Source organism: Adiantum capillus-veneris, chromosome 8 (genome assembly GCF_014529385.1).
Source record: "Adiantum capillus-veneris isolate H3 chromosome 8, ASM1452938v2, whole genome shotgun sequence".
Lineage (NCBI taxonomy): Eukaryota > Viridiplantae > Streptophyta > Polypodiopsida > Polypodiales > Pteridaceae > Adiantum > Adiantum capillus-veneris.
Genome location: NC_140938.1, coordinates 103,802,642 through 103,818,646, shown reverse-complemented (window position 1 = coordinate 103,818,646; position 16,005 = coordinate 103,802,642). Strand labels below are relative to the sequence as shown.

The window sequence follows — 16,005 nt, the reverse complement described above, 5'->3', positions numbered from 1 at the left end:
TTTTGACACAACATACTAATCATTGTTTTTGACAAGTATTGTTTGCAGATTTTATATTCGCAATTGAGGATAGTTGCTTTCCAACGGAGAGGTATGTTATAGAAATGATATTTTATGATTTTATTACAACTGACAGGTGGAAAAGACTAGACCCAGCTTGGCCTATGCAAATGTATTTGTATATCATGTACATTTTATTATCCAAGTGCTCTTTTATGAGCTTTGGCCATTTATGACCGGCCAGCCAGTTTGTAACCAATTTGACCATTCAAGAAATCTATATAACAAATACGTGCAAGAGGGAAATGGTCACTCTTGCACGGGGGGGAGATTGCACCCAGTGTCTGTGTACTTCTTCTCTTTTCTCCCCTCTTCTCTCTCGCCGTGTCGGCGTAGCACTCCGCTCTAGGAGGTGCGCCTGCACGTGCTCTCTCGCTCTATCTCCCTCTTTGTCTCTCTCTGCTCCTGTGCAGCTTGATTATGTGCAAGGATGGTTGCCAAGTATGCAGACTTGTGTGTTTCATCGTCTATAGTATCTAGTTTTGGTATTTTGTAGGACTCTCTGCGTTCCCGTCTGTAGCACTCTTACCTATTGAGTGTGCCCCCAGAGAAGATATTTCTCATTGAAAGGCTCAAACCTAATAGCCTAGAAGATACCCAGTTGATTCTCCGCTACGAGAACACAAGAATCCTGCTCTATAATTGAGATTGCACTGGATTGAGAAGACACTTTTGTTGGGACCACCACCATCCCCTGGGGTGCATTGCACATCTGGAACAATGCCCCCTTGATCAATCTCATTCAAAGATGGAGATAGGTACTTGGCCACTGTCACAAAAACTGCGGATCCATCCCACAATTGTGTAACACTCTGCAAAAAATCCAGAAGTCAGTCCATAAGAGTTTTTAACAATCTCCTTGTTTTAGTAAAGCAAGGTGAAGACTTGACTGGAATAAGATTTTTCATGTGCATGTTGATGCATCAAACTTTGCTATTGCTCATGCATATGCACTAAAACATAACAAGGTGGAAAGCCACAATGGCCTATATAAGAGGATGACAAAGAGTGTGTGTGACCCACTACTCAATCCCATTGTTCATAGAAACATGCAAACAAATTTCAACTCTCTCTCACAATGGCCCCCTCTTCCAAGAAAATTTGCAATCATTAACTTTCCACATGGCACTAATCGAGAAGCTTTATCCAATGGTCCACAATTGCTCTCAATAATTCATTGCTTTACTAAGACCTTACGTGTGGCAAAAATGAAAAGGAAGCCATGTAAGGCCCTGAATTGAAGTGACCCATTTACAAACTAAGAACAAAGAACATTGCTTTACATGCAAAGCTAGTTCCATAAGTGTCAAAAATAAGTATACAAATATATGCAGACCCACAATCAGAAATCTTTGGTGAAATTCTTTTGTATGTATGTTTGCATTTCCAAGATGTAGAAGATTAATACAAAGCCAATGTTTTGGACTAACATGGCACAATCCATCGGTGAGAATAAGAAGTTTTAGTATTAACAAGGACTTCATCTCCATCCAACCACATTTGGGCAACATCTAGCCCATCTTTTACCAATCCACCTTGCACCCATTGTCAGGAAGATGATTTATCCTACACATGGTTCCATTTGGGTTGCAACCTTCTCAAACTAAGCATCGTAGTCGCAAGGCAGGAGTACAACTCAAAAAATCAAAGCCCCTTAAGTGAACATAATGCATACATGTATTTGTAGTCGCAATCTAGGAGTACAACTCAAAAAATCAAAGTCCCTTAAGTGAACATAATGCATACATGTATTCATCCATGCGTACACACACTCACCCTGACACAGGACACACTAAAAGAACACAAACACTACATGTTCGAAGTGTTACCAAGCAGGCTACATACCAGCATATATGTGAACCGAAGTATGCATTCACAAAAGATTACTACCTTCCCTAAATCACATTGTCCCAGCCTTTGCCAAACCATAATAATCAGCCAATAGTCTGCGACGTTAGAGATATCTGACTTACGGGATTTTGCGACGATCTAAAATATAAAACTCAGCTCCTTCATTCTCAAGTCCAGAGATTGCTCTTTCCATGTCAGCTGCAGCATTTTGTACCAAAACAAAGGCATAATACTTGACAAATGAGCCTGGCCAAAAAAACTATGCACATCAGCTTGTTTTAAAAACCTTTTCACTTGACAAGAGCAAGTTTACTTGTGAGAAAGCAGTTAATCTTAGGTATCCTAATCTTGCCAAATGACCATCAGGAGCAGTGTATGGAAGAACTGCCGCAAAGACAGGTGTGAGAGTGATATTCTCCCTATAGATCTTTACCTGAAAGTCCATGTTTAGAGTGATAATCTAGCCTCAACATAATGGGCAATTTATTCTCCATAACATCAAATTGAGCTGCTAGCACTAAAATTTGAATGAGCCCATGACACTTAACATGCTCTGAAAATACTTCACAGCAGAGTCTGAAAAAGGTGTATTTTACCATGGTTCTTCCAAGGGATATGCAAGCCCAAAGAAGCCCAACATCTCTTGTAACTCCTCAAAAATCAAACATTGTGCATGAGCGATCTTTTGCAAACTCCTCAAAAATCAAACGTTGTGCGTGTGTGAGCGATTTCAAAAATGAAAAGCAGAGTTTGTGGGCGATCACAAAATTTTAAGAAGACGAAGAATGCACTGAGCTCTTAAAGCAAGGATACGTGCCGTTGAGAGAAGCGCCAACTCCCTGTCTGTATTGATGTGTGTACGCGCCCACGACAGACACACACACACACACATAGAAGAAGAGTGGTAGGAAAAGAGCTAATCGCAGAGGAGAGAGAGAGAGAGAGAGAGAGAGAGAGAGAAGAATCGTAGGAAACTATCCCAAGAGAGCCATAGCTAATTGTAGAGGAAGTGGTGTTCATAAACACCTTTACCTACTTCATGGTTTCACTTCACAGTGAAGTCACAACTGAGATACGCCGCCAGCTGCGAAACAATGAGCTTAAAGTTTGGTAACTTTGTCCCTACATATTCCACATTTGCATTCCTATGAAGTGTCGTTACATCCTTTGTGATTTTTTTCCAAATCTTAAAGACTTCTTGTTGGAATGCTGCTTTGATGCCGTCAGGAATATTTGTTGGTTTTGCAATGCCATCGGCGTTTGCTCCTTCGCCTGCATGGGAAATCACACTTGAGGCTCTTTCAGGAGGAATCGCAGTTGAGACTCCTTCACGGGGATTTGCACCTGAGGCTCCTTCTTCAATGCCATCGGCATTCGCTCCTTCAACACCTGCATGAAGAACCGCAGTTGCTCCTTGAACGCTTTTACTTGCTCCTTGAAGTCTTGCATGGAGAATGACTGCAGTTCCTCCTTCAACGCTTTCATTTGCTCCTTCAACTCTTGCATGGGGAAGAACCACAGTTGCTCCTTCAACGCTTTCACTTTCTCCTTCATCTCTTGCATGGGGAATCGCACTTGGAATGTCACTTGCTTCTTCACTTCCTTCTCCAACGCAATTCCCATTTGCATTGGGCGGACAATAATATTCAACAAAAAAAATGAAATGGGCACTTGAGGATACTTTATTTTGCTTGATAACATAAGCTAAGGTTATGATTTGTTGAAAATATATTAAAAAATCCTCTCCTCCTTCAATCGACATGAAAGTTTCTAAAATGACGCAACATCTATAAATAAGATGACGAGATAGAGAGTACAGAAATAGGAGATGATCCTCTAATTTATCCATCATAGATATATAAACATACCCGAGACAATACAAAAAAGAGGCTGACAATCTCTCACAATCAATTGTTTGATGGATGGTTTTTAGATAGGAGGGGCAACAATATGAGGTGGCTCTAAGAAATTTATGAGTGGCCATTTTAAAAGGGAATAAAGAATAACTTATCTTTTCTTGTTGGTTAAAGTAATAATTTTTAAGTGCACTGATAAGGGTGGAGTAAGCTAAAATCATGAGTGATGGAGATAAGAAATCTATCTTGAAGGTATTTTTGACTTTTAAAGCTAATAAAAACCTAAAAGTAATTGCAACACTCAAAATAAGAAAAGGTAGCGCCAAATGTTTTAGAAGAGGATCTATAGAGAAGTAACACACAAAAAAAAAGATGGAGATCACTATCAACGCCAATAAAAATGAGTCACTTCCCACAAAACCTTCAATCAATTCCTGAACCGCTGACCAATTCCACCTTGACGGATTCCACCTTGCCATCTCTTTACTCTTGAAAAGTTGCATATGAAAAGTTTAGCATTTACCATTACCTCTTTATAGAACTTATTTATCCCACCTCATCAATCCATGATGTAGTTTATTGACCAATCAAAATGCACTTTGTGTTCTTACTTTCTCCACCATAGATATTTACTATTCTCCACCACCGTAGATCTTCAATCCATGATCTAGTTTATTGACCAATCAAAGGCTTTACTATTCTACACCATCGATCTTCACTTTTCTCCACCCTCCTCCATCGTCAAGTGCATTCACACCTATCCATTCCATCCTATACCCTTTTCCACCCCTTGGGACTCCGTGGATACAGTTTTTAAGAGGGGCTAATTCCTTTCAATAATAGGAATTTAAGCATATGAGCTTCTTCCCACCCATGGGCGGCCTCTTGTTCTCGTTGTAGTGGGCATCTGGCTCCCTTTAGGTGGCCATCATCCTCTTGGACACCACATATGACACACACATCCACCAAGGCATTGCCTAGCTTGCACAACATCGTTCATGACCTATACATCAACCAATGGATTGTAAAGCATGGCAGTTGTGTCCCCATTAGCCAGTCGGCAAACACATTCAACTAAAGCATTGCCAGGCACAATATATTTTTCTAATTGGCACCCCCTTAATGAACTGGGCACTCTTTGTTGTGGTCCTAATGGGCGGCTATCTTGAAAGTACCCCATATTTGGCTTGCACATTGGCAAAAGCTTTGCCGTGCATAACATGCTTTGCCAACAGAGTTGCCTCTCATACAAATTAGACCAAAGCAGTACCAAAGAACGTTTCTTCCTTCAAAATTCCTCGTCCATCTCCTCAAACAATGCATTCCAAATGACGACATTCCTATGGAAGCCCTTCAACAACTTTATGTGCTTCCATAGAAGTAGCACATTCATTGGGTACGCTAGGTTGACTAGGGGTAATGTTAGTTGCCAACGGTTTCACCAATGATTCATGGACATGATGAGTAGATCCCAACCTTTGCACAAGAGATATTCGTGCAAATGGACTAGGAATAGAAATAGGCGATATAAGCATCACCGTAAATCCATGAGAAGGGGCAAGATGAGATTGAAAAGGAGATGCACTATTGGGTTGGAAGGGGGAAAAGTATTACTTATGCAATGGTTTATCACTCTCCATTCGAGAGTCAACTTGAGAGAATGTTGGGACTCCATAAAATTCTACAAGTTAAACAAGATGAGAAATGAACAGCCCTTTAACATATAATGCAACAATTAAAATATGATAAGAATATTGGCAATAATCAAAATCTTCAAAGACATTTTTGTAGAAACTTAAAGTAAATGCACAATTTTAAATTAAATTGTCTAGGTGTTGAAAGCCCTTACAAGCTGGGTTATGTATTGTTAGACCTTCGAGTACCTGCCAACAAGAAATATTTTGTGAGAACTCTAGCCAATGAATTCATTGATTTCAATGACTTGAAAATAACATTGGCCAATTAATGTTTACCAAAATGAGCTACGACCTGGGTTGACGGATGCGTCAAAAGCACAAATAATTCAGAACGTGTGGATATCAGGCGTACCCTGCACACTATAGTCCCCCCACTAGAGTTAATAAAATGCAATAGTTGACTTGTGCTTGCCAACTTTTTTGGCGTGTTGCAAGGGCTTTGATGCAGGTGACTTTACTGGAGGGCGGGGGTGGCATGTAATTGTAGGAATTGGTGACGGGTCGTGGTGCAACTATTGATGAACGGCCAATAATATACACCTAGAGGTAGCCCACTTGCAAAGCCCCCGACGGGTCTGCAACCTAGAGGTGAGGGAAGTCAAGCAAAGGACAAGCATGAGCAAGACCTAGAGTGCGCACAACTACATGCTCAAGCGTAGTGGACACAATTTTATAGGCACCAATGTGCAGGTGAATTTGCGGGAGTACCCAACACTAAAATCTCATTGGTTTCCCTAGGATGAGCCAGAGCATGGGCCGGGTAGGGAGGCCAGAACAAGATTGATGATAGCTGGGTGTGACTCAGCATGCAATGTAGGTATTGAGTGCATCCAAGCTTTGCTACTGTAAATCCTGAAAGACAAAGCGACTCTTCTCATTGGATGAGAGATGGAAAAGCGCCCAAACCCGGGAAATTTGAACACGGCCTAAGCTTTCCCCTTCTTTCCATCATGGTGTGTGTGTGTGTGTGTGTGTGTGTGTGTGAGAGAGAGAGAGAGAGAGAGAGAGAGAGAGAGAGAGAGAGAGTTTTTTACCAAATATTTTAAAAAAATTATAAGTATTGGCAAAGAAAATGGGATATTTTGAAGCACGACTCTTTAGTGAGGTATTTCAATATTGCCAATACTAGCAAGTAATGGGCTTTTGCAGTTACTTATTCCTAAGAAAAAAATAGCTATCAGCTACATAATGTGGGTGCAAGCCTAGATGTATCTCTAGGTAGATGAAAGAAAGGTAAGGATTTCAAGGTGTTTATATATAATACAAGATATCTACCTTTTAATGCATTAGCTATCTACATACTAATGGGTATGTGTGTGCATGTGTGTGTGTTTGAGAGAGAGAGAGAGAGAGAGAGAGAGAGAGAGAGAGAGAGAGAGGGAGAGAGAGCTCTATGTGCGAGCATGTCTTGCACCTTGCCAACATATTTAGGCATACTTACTGCCCTGATCAAACTGAGACTTTACCATCATGAAGGAAAATTTGCTAGAGTAAACCAAAGTATAAAGTAGCGGAACCATTGTAAGCCTTAGCAAGGCATTTGTATTCTTTTAAGAGCAAGCATCCAATGACAACACAATCCTTAAAACACTTTAACCCGTAGCCTTTCAAAATTATCTCCATTTGTAGACAAGAAGAATCAGCCCATAGCTTCCATAAATATTCTCAGATGGAAAATAGAAATGGTATCATCTAAAGACACATCAGTCCATAACCCATCTTTAACAAAAGGTTAATATGAATACTACAAATAGTCCTTGAGAAGAAAACCACACAATCATAGTCAAATTCTAGAGGAGAGCATGTGAAGAGGAGCGAGTCTCCATGGTTTCCATGCTGAGAAGAGAGTGAACATACCAACTGTGTTCAAAATTCAATCAACATTTTACTTTGCAGCATCTCAACTCGCTCTCTCACTTTCTTTTTCTCATTCTCTCTCACCTTATAAAGAATAACGGATTAGCTTCCTTGCTTGCATCCACCTCCACCAAGTCAAGCCTAGCATGCCCAACTCTAATATTTAGCTATTCATAATCATAGAAGGATAATCAATGTTGTCAGCTAGGTATTGGTTAGTTTTGAAAACAAAGACCACTTTAACATTAGTTCTACCATAGATTGGTTATGAGGGAAATAAAACACTAGATTTTTCTCCATATCAAAAGAAAATTTGTATGGAGAGAATTTTGGTAAGTTCTGAGACATAAATTTTAGTAAAATTTCAAGCTGTTTTGCCAAAAAATCATAAAATTATTATATCTTTTTGTAGAGATGGCCTTTTTTATGTTTATAAAAGCCAAGTATTAGCACTTAATGTTACAAAACAATGGAATGCACTTCAAAAGATAAGTTTCAAAGTCACATGCAAGCTATAGACATAATTTCATACTTGAGCACGTGCTGAATAAGAGCATCATGCTGGTCTTCCACAGGTCCCCTCATGAAATTGGTACTATTCTAGTGCAATTTGAAAACTACAAATGACTATCTATGGTTAAACCAAGAGACTACGTATTTTTTGGGCTCCCTAACTCAATTAATTCTTGTTGCTTGAACTCTATCTTGAATTCTTTATCGTGCAAAAACTCTTGAAAATCTTGAGTTCTCCATAATAACATTAAAACCAAGGTTTTAGGCACCCCAATTATGTATGTACCATGTATATTGATACATTTGATTGATCTCATGGAAAGTTTGATAATATTTGAGGTTTTGAATGCTTATGTCTCAAGAATGAAAATATGAAAGTTTTCTCTTATGTAGTTTTGAATATTTAAAATGATCTAATAATTGCTGCATACGAAAGCCCTTCTACTTGCCACCTTGAGTGCTCAATGGAAGGGGCAAGCAATGTATCACTTTCTAAAACTCACAAATACATCAAAAACATATTTTTCTTTGTATACAACGATATGCTTGAAATGACCATATCAAACACATGGAACTTTCCATTATTTTATATACTCCAAAATGATTTTTTTTTGCACATGAAACTTTCAATTATCTATAGAAAAATTGTGGAAACGTCAATCGCACTCTACGAGGGTCAACTTGATGAGTATAGTTCTCGATCATGATAGATTCTAAAATGCAAGGTTATATTTTTAAAAGACCCTCTAGCTAACACATTTAAGCATATCAAGAGGGTTTTCTTAAATAAATTGTCTAATGCAAGTAGCATTTAATTTAAATTTGTTAAAAAAAGAACACTTAAAGTGTCCTGTTTTGGTACCAAACTAGTGTTAAGGTGTAAGGACTTTGATGACAAGCATAAATCTATAGACAACATTCATATGGAATCAAGGAAAGGGGAGAGGAAGCAAAAGGTAATTAGCTTACATCCATGTTCAAGGTAATGAAAAATGAGCAGGGCAGGTAGTCAATTCCAACCACTTAACCAAGGGTATTTCCTTTAATTATGTGAGCCAAAGTAAGTGATAGTATTTCCATGCATTAAGGTAAGGATTCATGTGAGCAAGAAAGCATAAATTGCCATCTCAGAGAATAGCATTATCCTTCACATCTCCATATCAGTAGGCACCAATGGTCCTTATATGGGGTGTATCAATGCATAAATGTAGTGGGCTAACTAGATGCAAATGTAAAAAAAGACACAAAAAAACCATGATCAAATCATTGGGGACAGTTATACCGTCAAGACTTAGGACCATGAGAAGCAATCTCGTCGGCAACACAAAATGGGGGGAGTAAAGGCGTTTATCTTGTCGAGGTAAAAAAAAGGAGGAGAGTCACGGAGCATAGAGATTGTAACATTTAATGGTCTAGTAACTTTTGTGTAGCGGAAAATAACATAGACACAGTGAGCATTTCATTAAGAATAGATTCCTAATGAGCATAGCAAGAGTGCTTAGATGGAGAGAGCAACAAAAGCATAACACCTACTTAGATATGCATGAACAATACTTGAAAAAGAGAGAGAAATTAAGCTATTGACAACAGCTGAGGACCGGATTTACATGGAGCCGGTCCCCTCTCCAAAAGGTTTTGTATTATAGGTTCCCCCATCAAGGGAGACATTTTACAATACAATACTTTCTGTTCCTTCAATAACTTGCTGGTGCAATGAAGATGGAAGCTTCAAGCACCAAGCTTACACTTGAAAACACAACATCAATTCCCTCACGGTCTCAGACCCAACACGTCACACACCTTTGAAGATAGTGAGAGCTAGAGGGGTATGAGAGTAGATCGAGAGGAAGAAAAAGTATTCTAAGAGAAAGAAGTATGTCTCCTCACATAATCACTCTTAATAGCTTAGCATAGCTTAGTAATTAGCATGGTAGAGGAGATGAGCATGCATTCGAACTTGCCTCTTGGTTGGATTTGCATTACAAAGCCAAGAGTTGTTGGTGTAGGCCTCGCTTCTCACCATCTTGGAGTAGATAATGAGCTTTCCATTAAATCTTGAGAAGGAGATAGTCCTCTTTACTTCACACATGAGTTTGTGTGAGTGTGTGTGTGTGTAATAATGGGTTGCAAAAATCAGCCTCCTCTCTCTCTTGGTCGAACCCTCTTCCTATTTCTTCTTGCTTGCCCCTCATTGGCTCATGCCAGGCCTAGCCAATAGGAAATTAGAAGCATAATTTCTCGCCTTGTGACATGTGTACCTCTTTCCCCTTTTGTGAGATCTTTAGGTATTCAAATAATGTAATTAAACTCTCATTAGACCTCTTAGTCTTATGGCCAATAGGAATCAAGCAAGCCATTGGGCTGCTGAATTCTCATTGGACCCCTTGGGAGATTGTCCAATAGTCTTCTAGAGAGCTTAATTTCTATTGATTCTTTTATCAAGTATTTTTAAATGAATTAAACTAAATGTACTCTAGCCTAATTCTCATTGGTCCACCTCTATGGACATCCAATAGGATTTGAACGCACCTTGGGGACAATTGGGCTAGGAAGATGACATGTGTCCACTATGCCCTTTGTGTAAAGGATCGTGGAAGTGTGTGTGTGTGGTTCTCTCTCATCTGCTACAAAAATGGCTCTCCCCATCTTGGATAGGCACGTGGGAAGACTTTTGAGTCTTCCCACAAGAATCCAATTTTCCGTAAGGTTTGACCATTGAAGATTTAATTTACTTTTGGAACCTTAGCATTTTGGAAGTCTTAATGGGCTGAACCTTAGGGTCTTTGAAGCCCATTGATGCACATTGCTCTTTTGCAGATGGTCCCTATTTGGATCCCTATTTTCCCTCCTTTGGATTCCTCATGAGACTGGTCAATATTCTAGATTTTCCTCCCCTGGTACTTCCCCATATTTAATGATTTGTTATTCCTCAACTATGAGGTAGAGACGATAAATCATAGTCATTAGTCCATTTGCTAGCGGGTAGAGGACCCGTATTTTACCCTACAACATCGTCCCAGAATCGATGACTAATCCATTTGGTGCTTGAGAGCGTTAGATGCCGCAATCATGTCTCCACATTAGTCCGTATCAATCTTCCACAGTTGAGTGATAAGCTCTACTTGGTGCTCAGGAGACGTTGTCTCCGGAAACATGATCCTAAGCATGCATACTCATTAACATGTGCACACTATAAAGAAAAAGAGAGTCTTATAAGACAAAAAATTTGTTCATTTAAACATTTTTACATTTTCTTGCTCTAGGGAATTATTGTAAGCATCGACAAGGTTTAGGTTATCCTTTAATTGTATGCCTTGCATCCATCTAGCATCTTCAAAAGGATAGTTCTAAAACGTAATAAGATACCGTCAGATAATCTTACCGCCTCTCAATACCTTGTCTTCATGTCCGAGAATGGACTCAGGCTGGAGCACCTCTTCTTGGTCCTCGATCTCCGGTGGGTCTTCAATAGTTGGTTCTTGAGGTGGCTCTCCTTGTAAGGCTTTAGTAGGCTCACATGGAAAGCATTGTGTATGAGCCAATGACTGCGAAACTTGAGTTGATAGGCCATCTCATTGATTGGTCTAAGAATCTGAAAGGGACCATAGTACCTTTTTGTTAATTTAGCATAGTACTTTTGGTGTCGCGTAGGATTCTTGCCCATTGTGTGCCTTAATCGAGCCTTGGAAAATTTAAGTAAGACCCAATCATTTTGTTTAAAGGCGTGAGCTCTTATGTGCTTATCGGAAGCCTTTTGCCTTTGCTGTGAGATAGAGATAGCATCCTTAATCTTTTGGAAAGATTCTTGTAGGTCTTGGCTATACTCATCTGTAGCGAAGATCTTCCCGTGTACCTTAAGTAGTAGGGAGCTTTTGGATCTTCCCTCAATTACCTCAAAAGGTGCTTTTTTGGTGGAGGTATAGTGTTATTGTAGGCATACTCCACTAATGGTAAGTACTTCTCCCATTGGGACCTTTGATCTACTTCCGTTACATAGGCTTTTAGTAGATCAAGAATTGTTAGGTTAGCTATTTCACTTTGGTTATCCGTTTGCGGGTGATAGGCCAAAGAGAAGTTTAGCCTTGTCCCTAAATTCTCAAAGAGACCCTTCCATAAATTACTGGTCATTCTAGGATCTCTATTCGACACTATGGACATTGGCAAGCCATGGTACTTGAAGATTTTTGATTTATAGCGGGTTGCCATTTAATGGGATTTGATAGGTATGAAATGTGCTTGTTTGTTTGCTAAACCTCTCTATAATCATCCATATTCCTGTATTCCCATGGATAGACTTGGGCAATCTAGATATAAAATCCATGGATATGCTCTGTCATGGTGAATTAGGGATTGTCAAAGGTTGAAGCAATCCAGGTTGCTTCCCTCTATCAAACTTTGTCTTTTGGCATAGCACGCATTTTGAAAGATCCTCTTGTATGTTTTCTTTCATGGCAGGTGAAAGGGTGGTGGTAATGTGTGTGCTAGTCTCCACCCAACTGTGCTAACTTATAGCATCCCCCTAGCATACACACTATCCGGCTATGTCAATGGCCTTGCCCATAAGACCCATGTACTTACATTACCCCCCCCCCCCCCCCCCCCCCTTTGGAGAATCATTTTCGTCCTTGAAAATGAATATAGGAAAACGTTTCTTACGTCGGAGACATTCTCCCATGTAGGAACCTTCTTCAGGTCTATCTAGCCATTTTACCAACACCTTTCATCTGACATGATGTATGGTGCAAAGCTCATGAGAATCCAAAATCTTTATGGGTTCATGAGGAATGCTTGGCGGTGCGATAAGGTCAACCAACACACCTGTATCAATGACTTTATTATTCTGCCCTAGCTGTTTTCGTAAATGGCTAACATGAAAAACATGACGAACTCGTGAGTGCTCTAGAAGAGATAACTTATAGGCCACTTGACCTATACATTTGAGAATGGTAAACGGTCCACAATAGCATGGTGAAAGTTTAGCAACTTTTTCCGTCTTCAGACTTTCTGAATGTTTCGGAACTTTGAGGAAAACCTTGTCTCCTTCTTTGAAAGTAGCAAGATGTCGATGCTCATATGCATACTTCTTATATCGATCTTGAGCTTGATTAACCTTCTATCGAGCAACTCAAAGCATGTCAAAATGGTCTTTGAGAAAATCCTTCGCTTGTTGTATCTTCTCCTTTGTATGTCACTAATGATACTAGCTGGAAGACCGTAGAGCTAATATATATGCTCTACAAATAGCCATGCTAATTTCGGTGTCTTTACCGTAGTCTTAGTGGGAATGAATCGACCCATCTTTGTGAGATGGTCTACAATTACCCAAATGGCATCATGGCCACAATTTGTAGTAGGTAGTCCTACTACAAAATCCACAGAGATACTCTCCCACTTACCTCGTGGAATCTCTAAAGGATGTAAAAGTCCACCTACCTCGAGGCACTCTGCCTTATTAACTTGGAACTGTTGGCAGTTTAGTACGTACTTTTGAACATCATAATGTAAGCCCGATCAATAAAATTGCCTTCGAACTAAGGCATGCATCTTACGGATACCTGGATGACCAGCACTTGGACTATCATGACACTCAAATAAGATTTGGCGCCTAGTGTCTAAGTCCTTTGGCACACATACTCTACCTTTGTGGAGTAAGTAGCCATCATCAATGGAAAAATTCTTCCATCGCTTAATCTCTTCATAAGTAGGGGTGGAGCTCTGTGTGTTGAAGTTTCTATCTGCACGTGCAGAGACATGTTATTTGGCTTTTCAGAGACATGTGAATATGAGGGGTCCCTTTTTAAAACTACACTCCACACTTTAGCATATGATTGATGTTGTGCACACTTGCCAGGTAATGACTCCAAAAGTCCACTCTTTAGTTCCGTGAAAGCAAGTGAATTAATCTGAGCCATCCAACTTAGTGCATCTGCTACTACATTATATCGCCCCTTGCGATATCGTAGTTTACAATCATAATTTTGAATGATTTTTGCCCATCTAGCTTTACATCCCTTCAAGTCTGTTTGAGTAGTAAACCATTTGATACTCTCATGGTAAAAAACTACTTCAAACTCGGCACCATATAAATAGTGTCACCACTTTCGTAAAGCGTGAATTATGGCATAGAGCTCTCTCTCATAGATAGAATCATTCTATTGAGCTCTATCTAACTTTTTACTTTCAAAAGCTATAGGTCTTCCCTCCTAGAGAAATACCACACCAATGGCTTTATCACTAGCATCAGTCTCTACCACAAACGGCTTAAGTGGGTCGACAATTGCTAGGATGGGAGAAGTGGCTATAGCTACCCTGAGCTGTTCAAAACTGCATTTTTGGGTTTCTTCCCAAGAAAAGGTCTTACCTTTTTCTTTAAGTTGATCTGTCATAGGAACAATGATTTTGGCATAGTCACGGATACACTATCTATAAAATCCATCCATGCCTAAAAATATTTGAAGCTCCTCAACCGTGTTGGGATGTGGCCATCGAAGAATGGCAGTGCCTTGTCAGTGTCCATCTTGATGCCAGAATAAGAGATCACATGACCGAGGTAATGTATCTCTGTTTCAAAGAAATTGCACTTGCTTTGCTTAGCATACAGCGTAGCATACAGCGTGTGAGCTCGTAGTTGTTCAAACACTAATCGTAAGTGTTCTATGTGTTCATACTCAGTCTTACTGTAAATGAGAATGTCACCAAGGAAAACCACAACAAGTTTTCCAAGATAGGGACGTAAGACACAATCCATGAGTGCCATAAATGTAGCTGGAGCATTGGTTAGACCAAAAGGAATAACCAAAAATTCAAAATGCTTGAATCGTGTTCTAAGCATCATAGTCGCAAGCCAGGAGTACAACTCAAAAAATCAAAGCCCCTTAAGTGAGCATAATGCATACATGTATTCATGCATGTATACACACACTCACCTCGACACATGACACACTAAAAGAACACAAACACTACATGTTTGAAGTGTTACCAAGCAGGCTACATACCAGCTGATATGTGAACCGAAGTATGCATTCACAAAAGATTACTACCTTCCCTAAATCACATTGTCCCAGCCTCTGGCAAACTATAATAATCAGCCAATAGTCTGCGACGTTAGAGATATCTAACTTACGGGGTTTTTGCGAAGATCCAATATAAAACTCTGCCTGGCCAAAAAAACTATGCACAGCAGCTTGTTTTAAAAACCTTTTCACTTGACAAGAGCAAGTTTACTTGTGAGAAAGGAGTTAATCTTAGGTATCCTAATTTTGCCGAATGGCAATCAGGAGCAGTGTGTGGAAGAATTGCCGCAAAGACAGGTGTGAGAGTGATATTCTCCTTGTAGATATTTACCTGAAAGTCCATGTTCGGAGTGATAATCTAGCCTCAACATAATGGGCAATTTATTCTCCATAACATCAAATTGAGCTGCTAGCACTAAAATTTGAATGAGCCCGGGACACTTAACATGCTCTGAAAATACTTCACAGTAGAGTCTGAAAAAGGTGTATTTTACCAGGGTTCTTCCAAGGGATATGCAAGCCCAAAGAAGCTTCCTGCGGATCGGACACTCCGTTTCTAGAATCTCCCATTTCTCATTTCCATTTCGCTGTTTCTTTGGAAAGTTCCAAATATTTTATACACAAGATACCTATAAAGGGCCATTCTAAACCGTTTCAGTGAAATTAGCAAGCCATTTTCATCTTTGATGGCCTTGCCAGTCTCATTGCCATTTCCCGTTCAAGGTGACTATGCTGGAGATACTTGCCAAAGTTGTAAACCTCTCAGGCCAAAGCCCTCAATTCCAAAACATTAATTCTTCTTTACCTTAGGAAAAATGGCCGGTTACTCCAGCGAGTGTTTGAGCGTGAAAATGATTGTATAACTTTTCACACAAATTCTCTCTGCGGAGACCCTAGAGGAGGTTTTTTGCTTGAGTTCGATGAAGCTTCCCAGCATCTCTTGTAAACTCCTCAGAAATCAAACGCTGTGCATGAGTGATCTCTTGCAAAGTCCTCAAAAATCAAATATTGTGCGTGCGTGAGAGATCGCGGTGTGAGCGGGATGAAAACACACAGAACGCCTCTATAATGACCCGACACACACTCTTGGAATGATACAAACACACACTATGGGGCACCACTTGGCTTACACAACCCACCTAGCCGAGACAGGGAACA

The 16,005-nt window shown here is 39.9% G+C and overlaps 1 protein-coding gene across 1 annotated transcript; it reads right to left on the bottom strand.

Annotated features, from left to right (window-relative positions):
- Positions 1-638: 638 nt before the first annotated feature.
- Positions 639-2,356, bottom strand: LOC147452666 (carboxyl-terminal-processing peptidase 3, chloroplastic-like). The gene is made up of 4 exons (XM_086519288.1): positions 2,272-2,356; positions 2,034-2,157; positions 1,906-1,975; positions 639-872 (listed from the first exon to the last, which is right to left on the bottom strand). The coding sequence occupies exons 1-4, from the start codon at positions 2,354-2,356 to the stop codon at positions 639-641; spliced, it is 513 nt and encodes a 170-aa protein (XP_086375414.1).
- Positions 2,357-16,005: the final 13,649 nt, after the last annotated feature.

Bases quoted from the DNA above. Each gene is read 5' to 3' on its own strand.
- LOC147452666 (XM_086519288.1), bottom strand. From the start codon at position 2,356: ATGGACTTTCAGGTAAAGATCTATAGGGAGAATATCACTCTCACACCT. The intron at 2,158-2,271 runs GTCATTTGGCAA...TTTTTTGGCCAG, and splicing joins TCCATACACTGCTCCTGATG to GCTCATTTGTCAAGTATTAT. The intron at 1,976-2,033 runs GTAAGTCAGATA...GGTTTGGCAAAG, and splicing joins TTAGATCGTCGCAAAATCCC to GCTGGGACAATGTGATTTAG.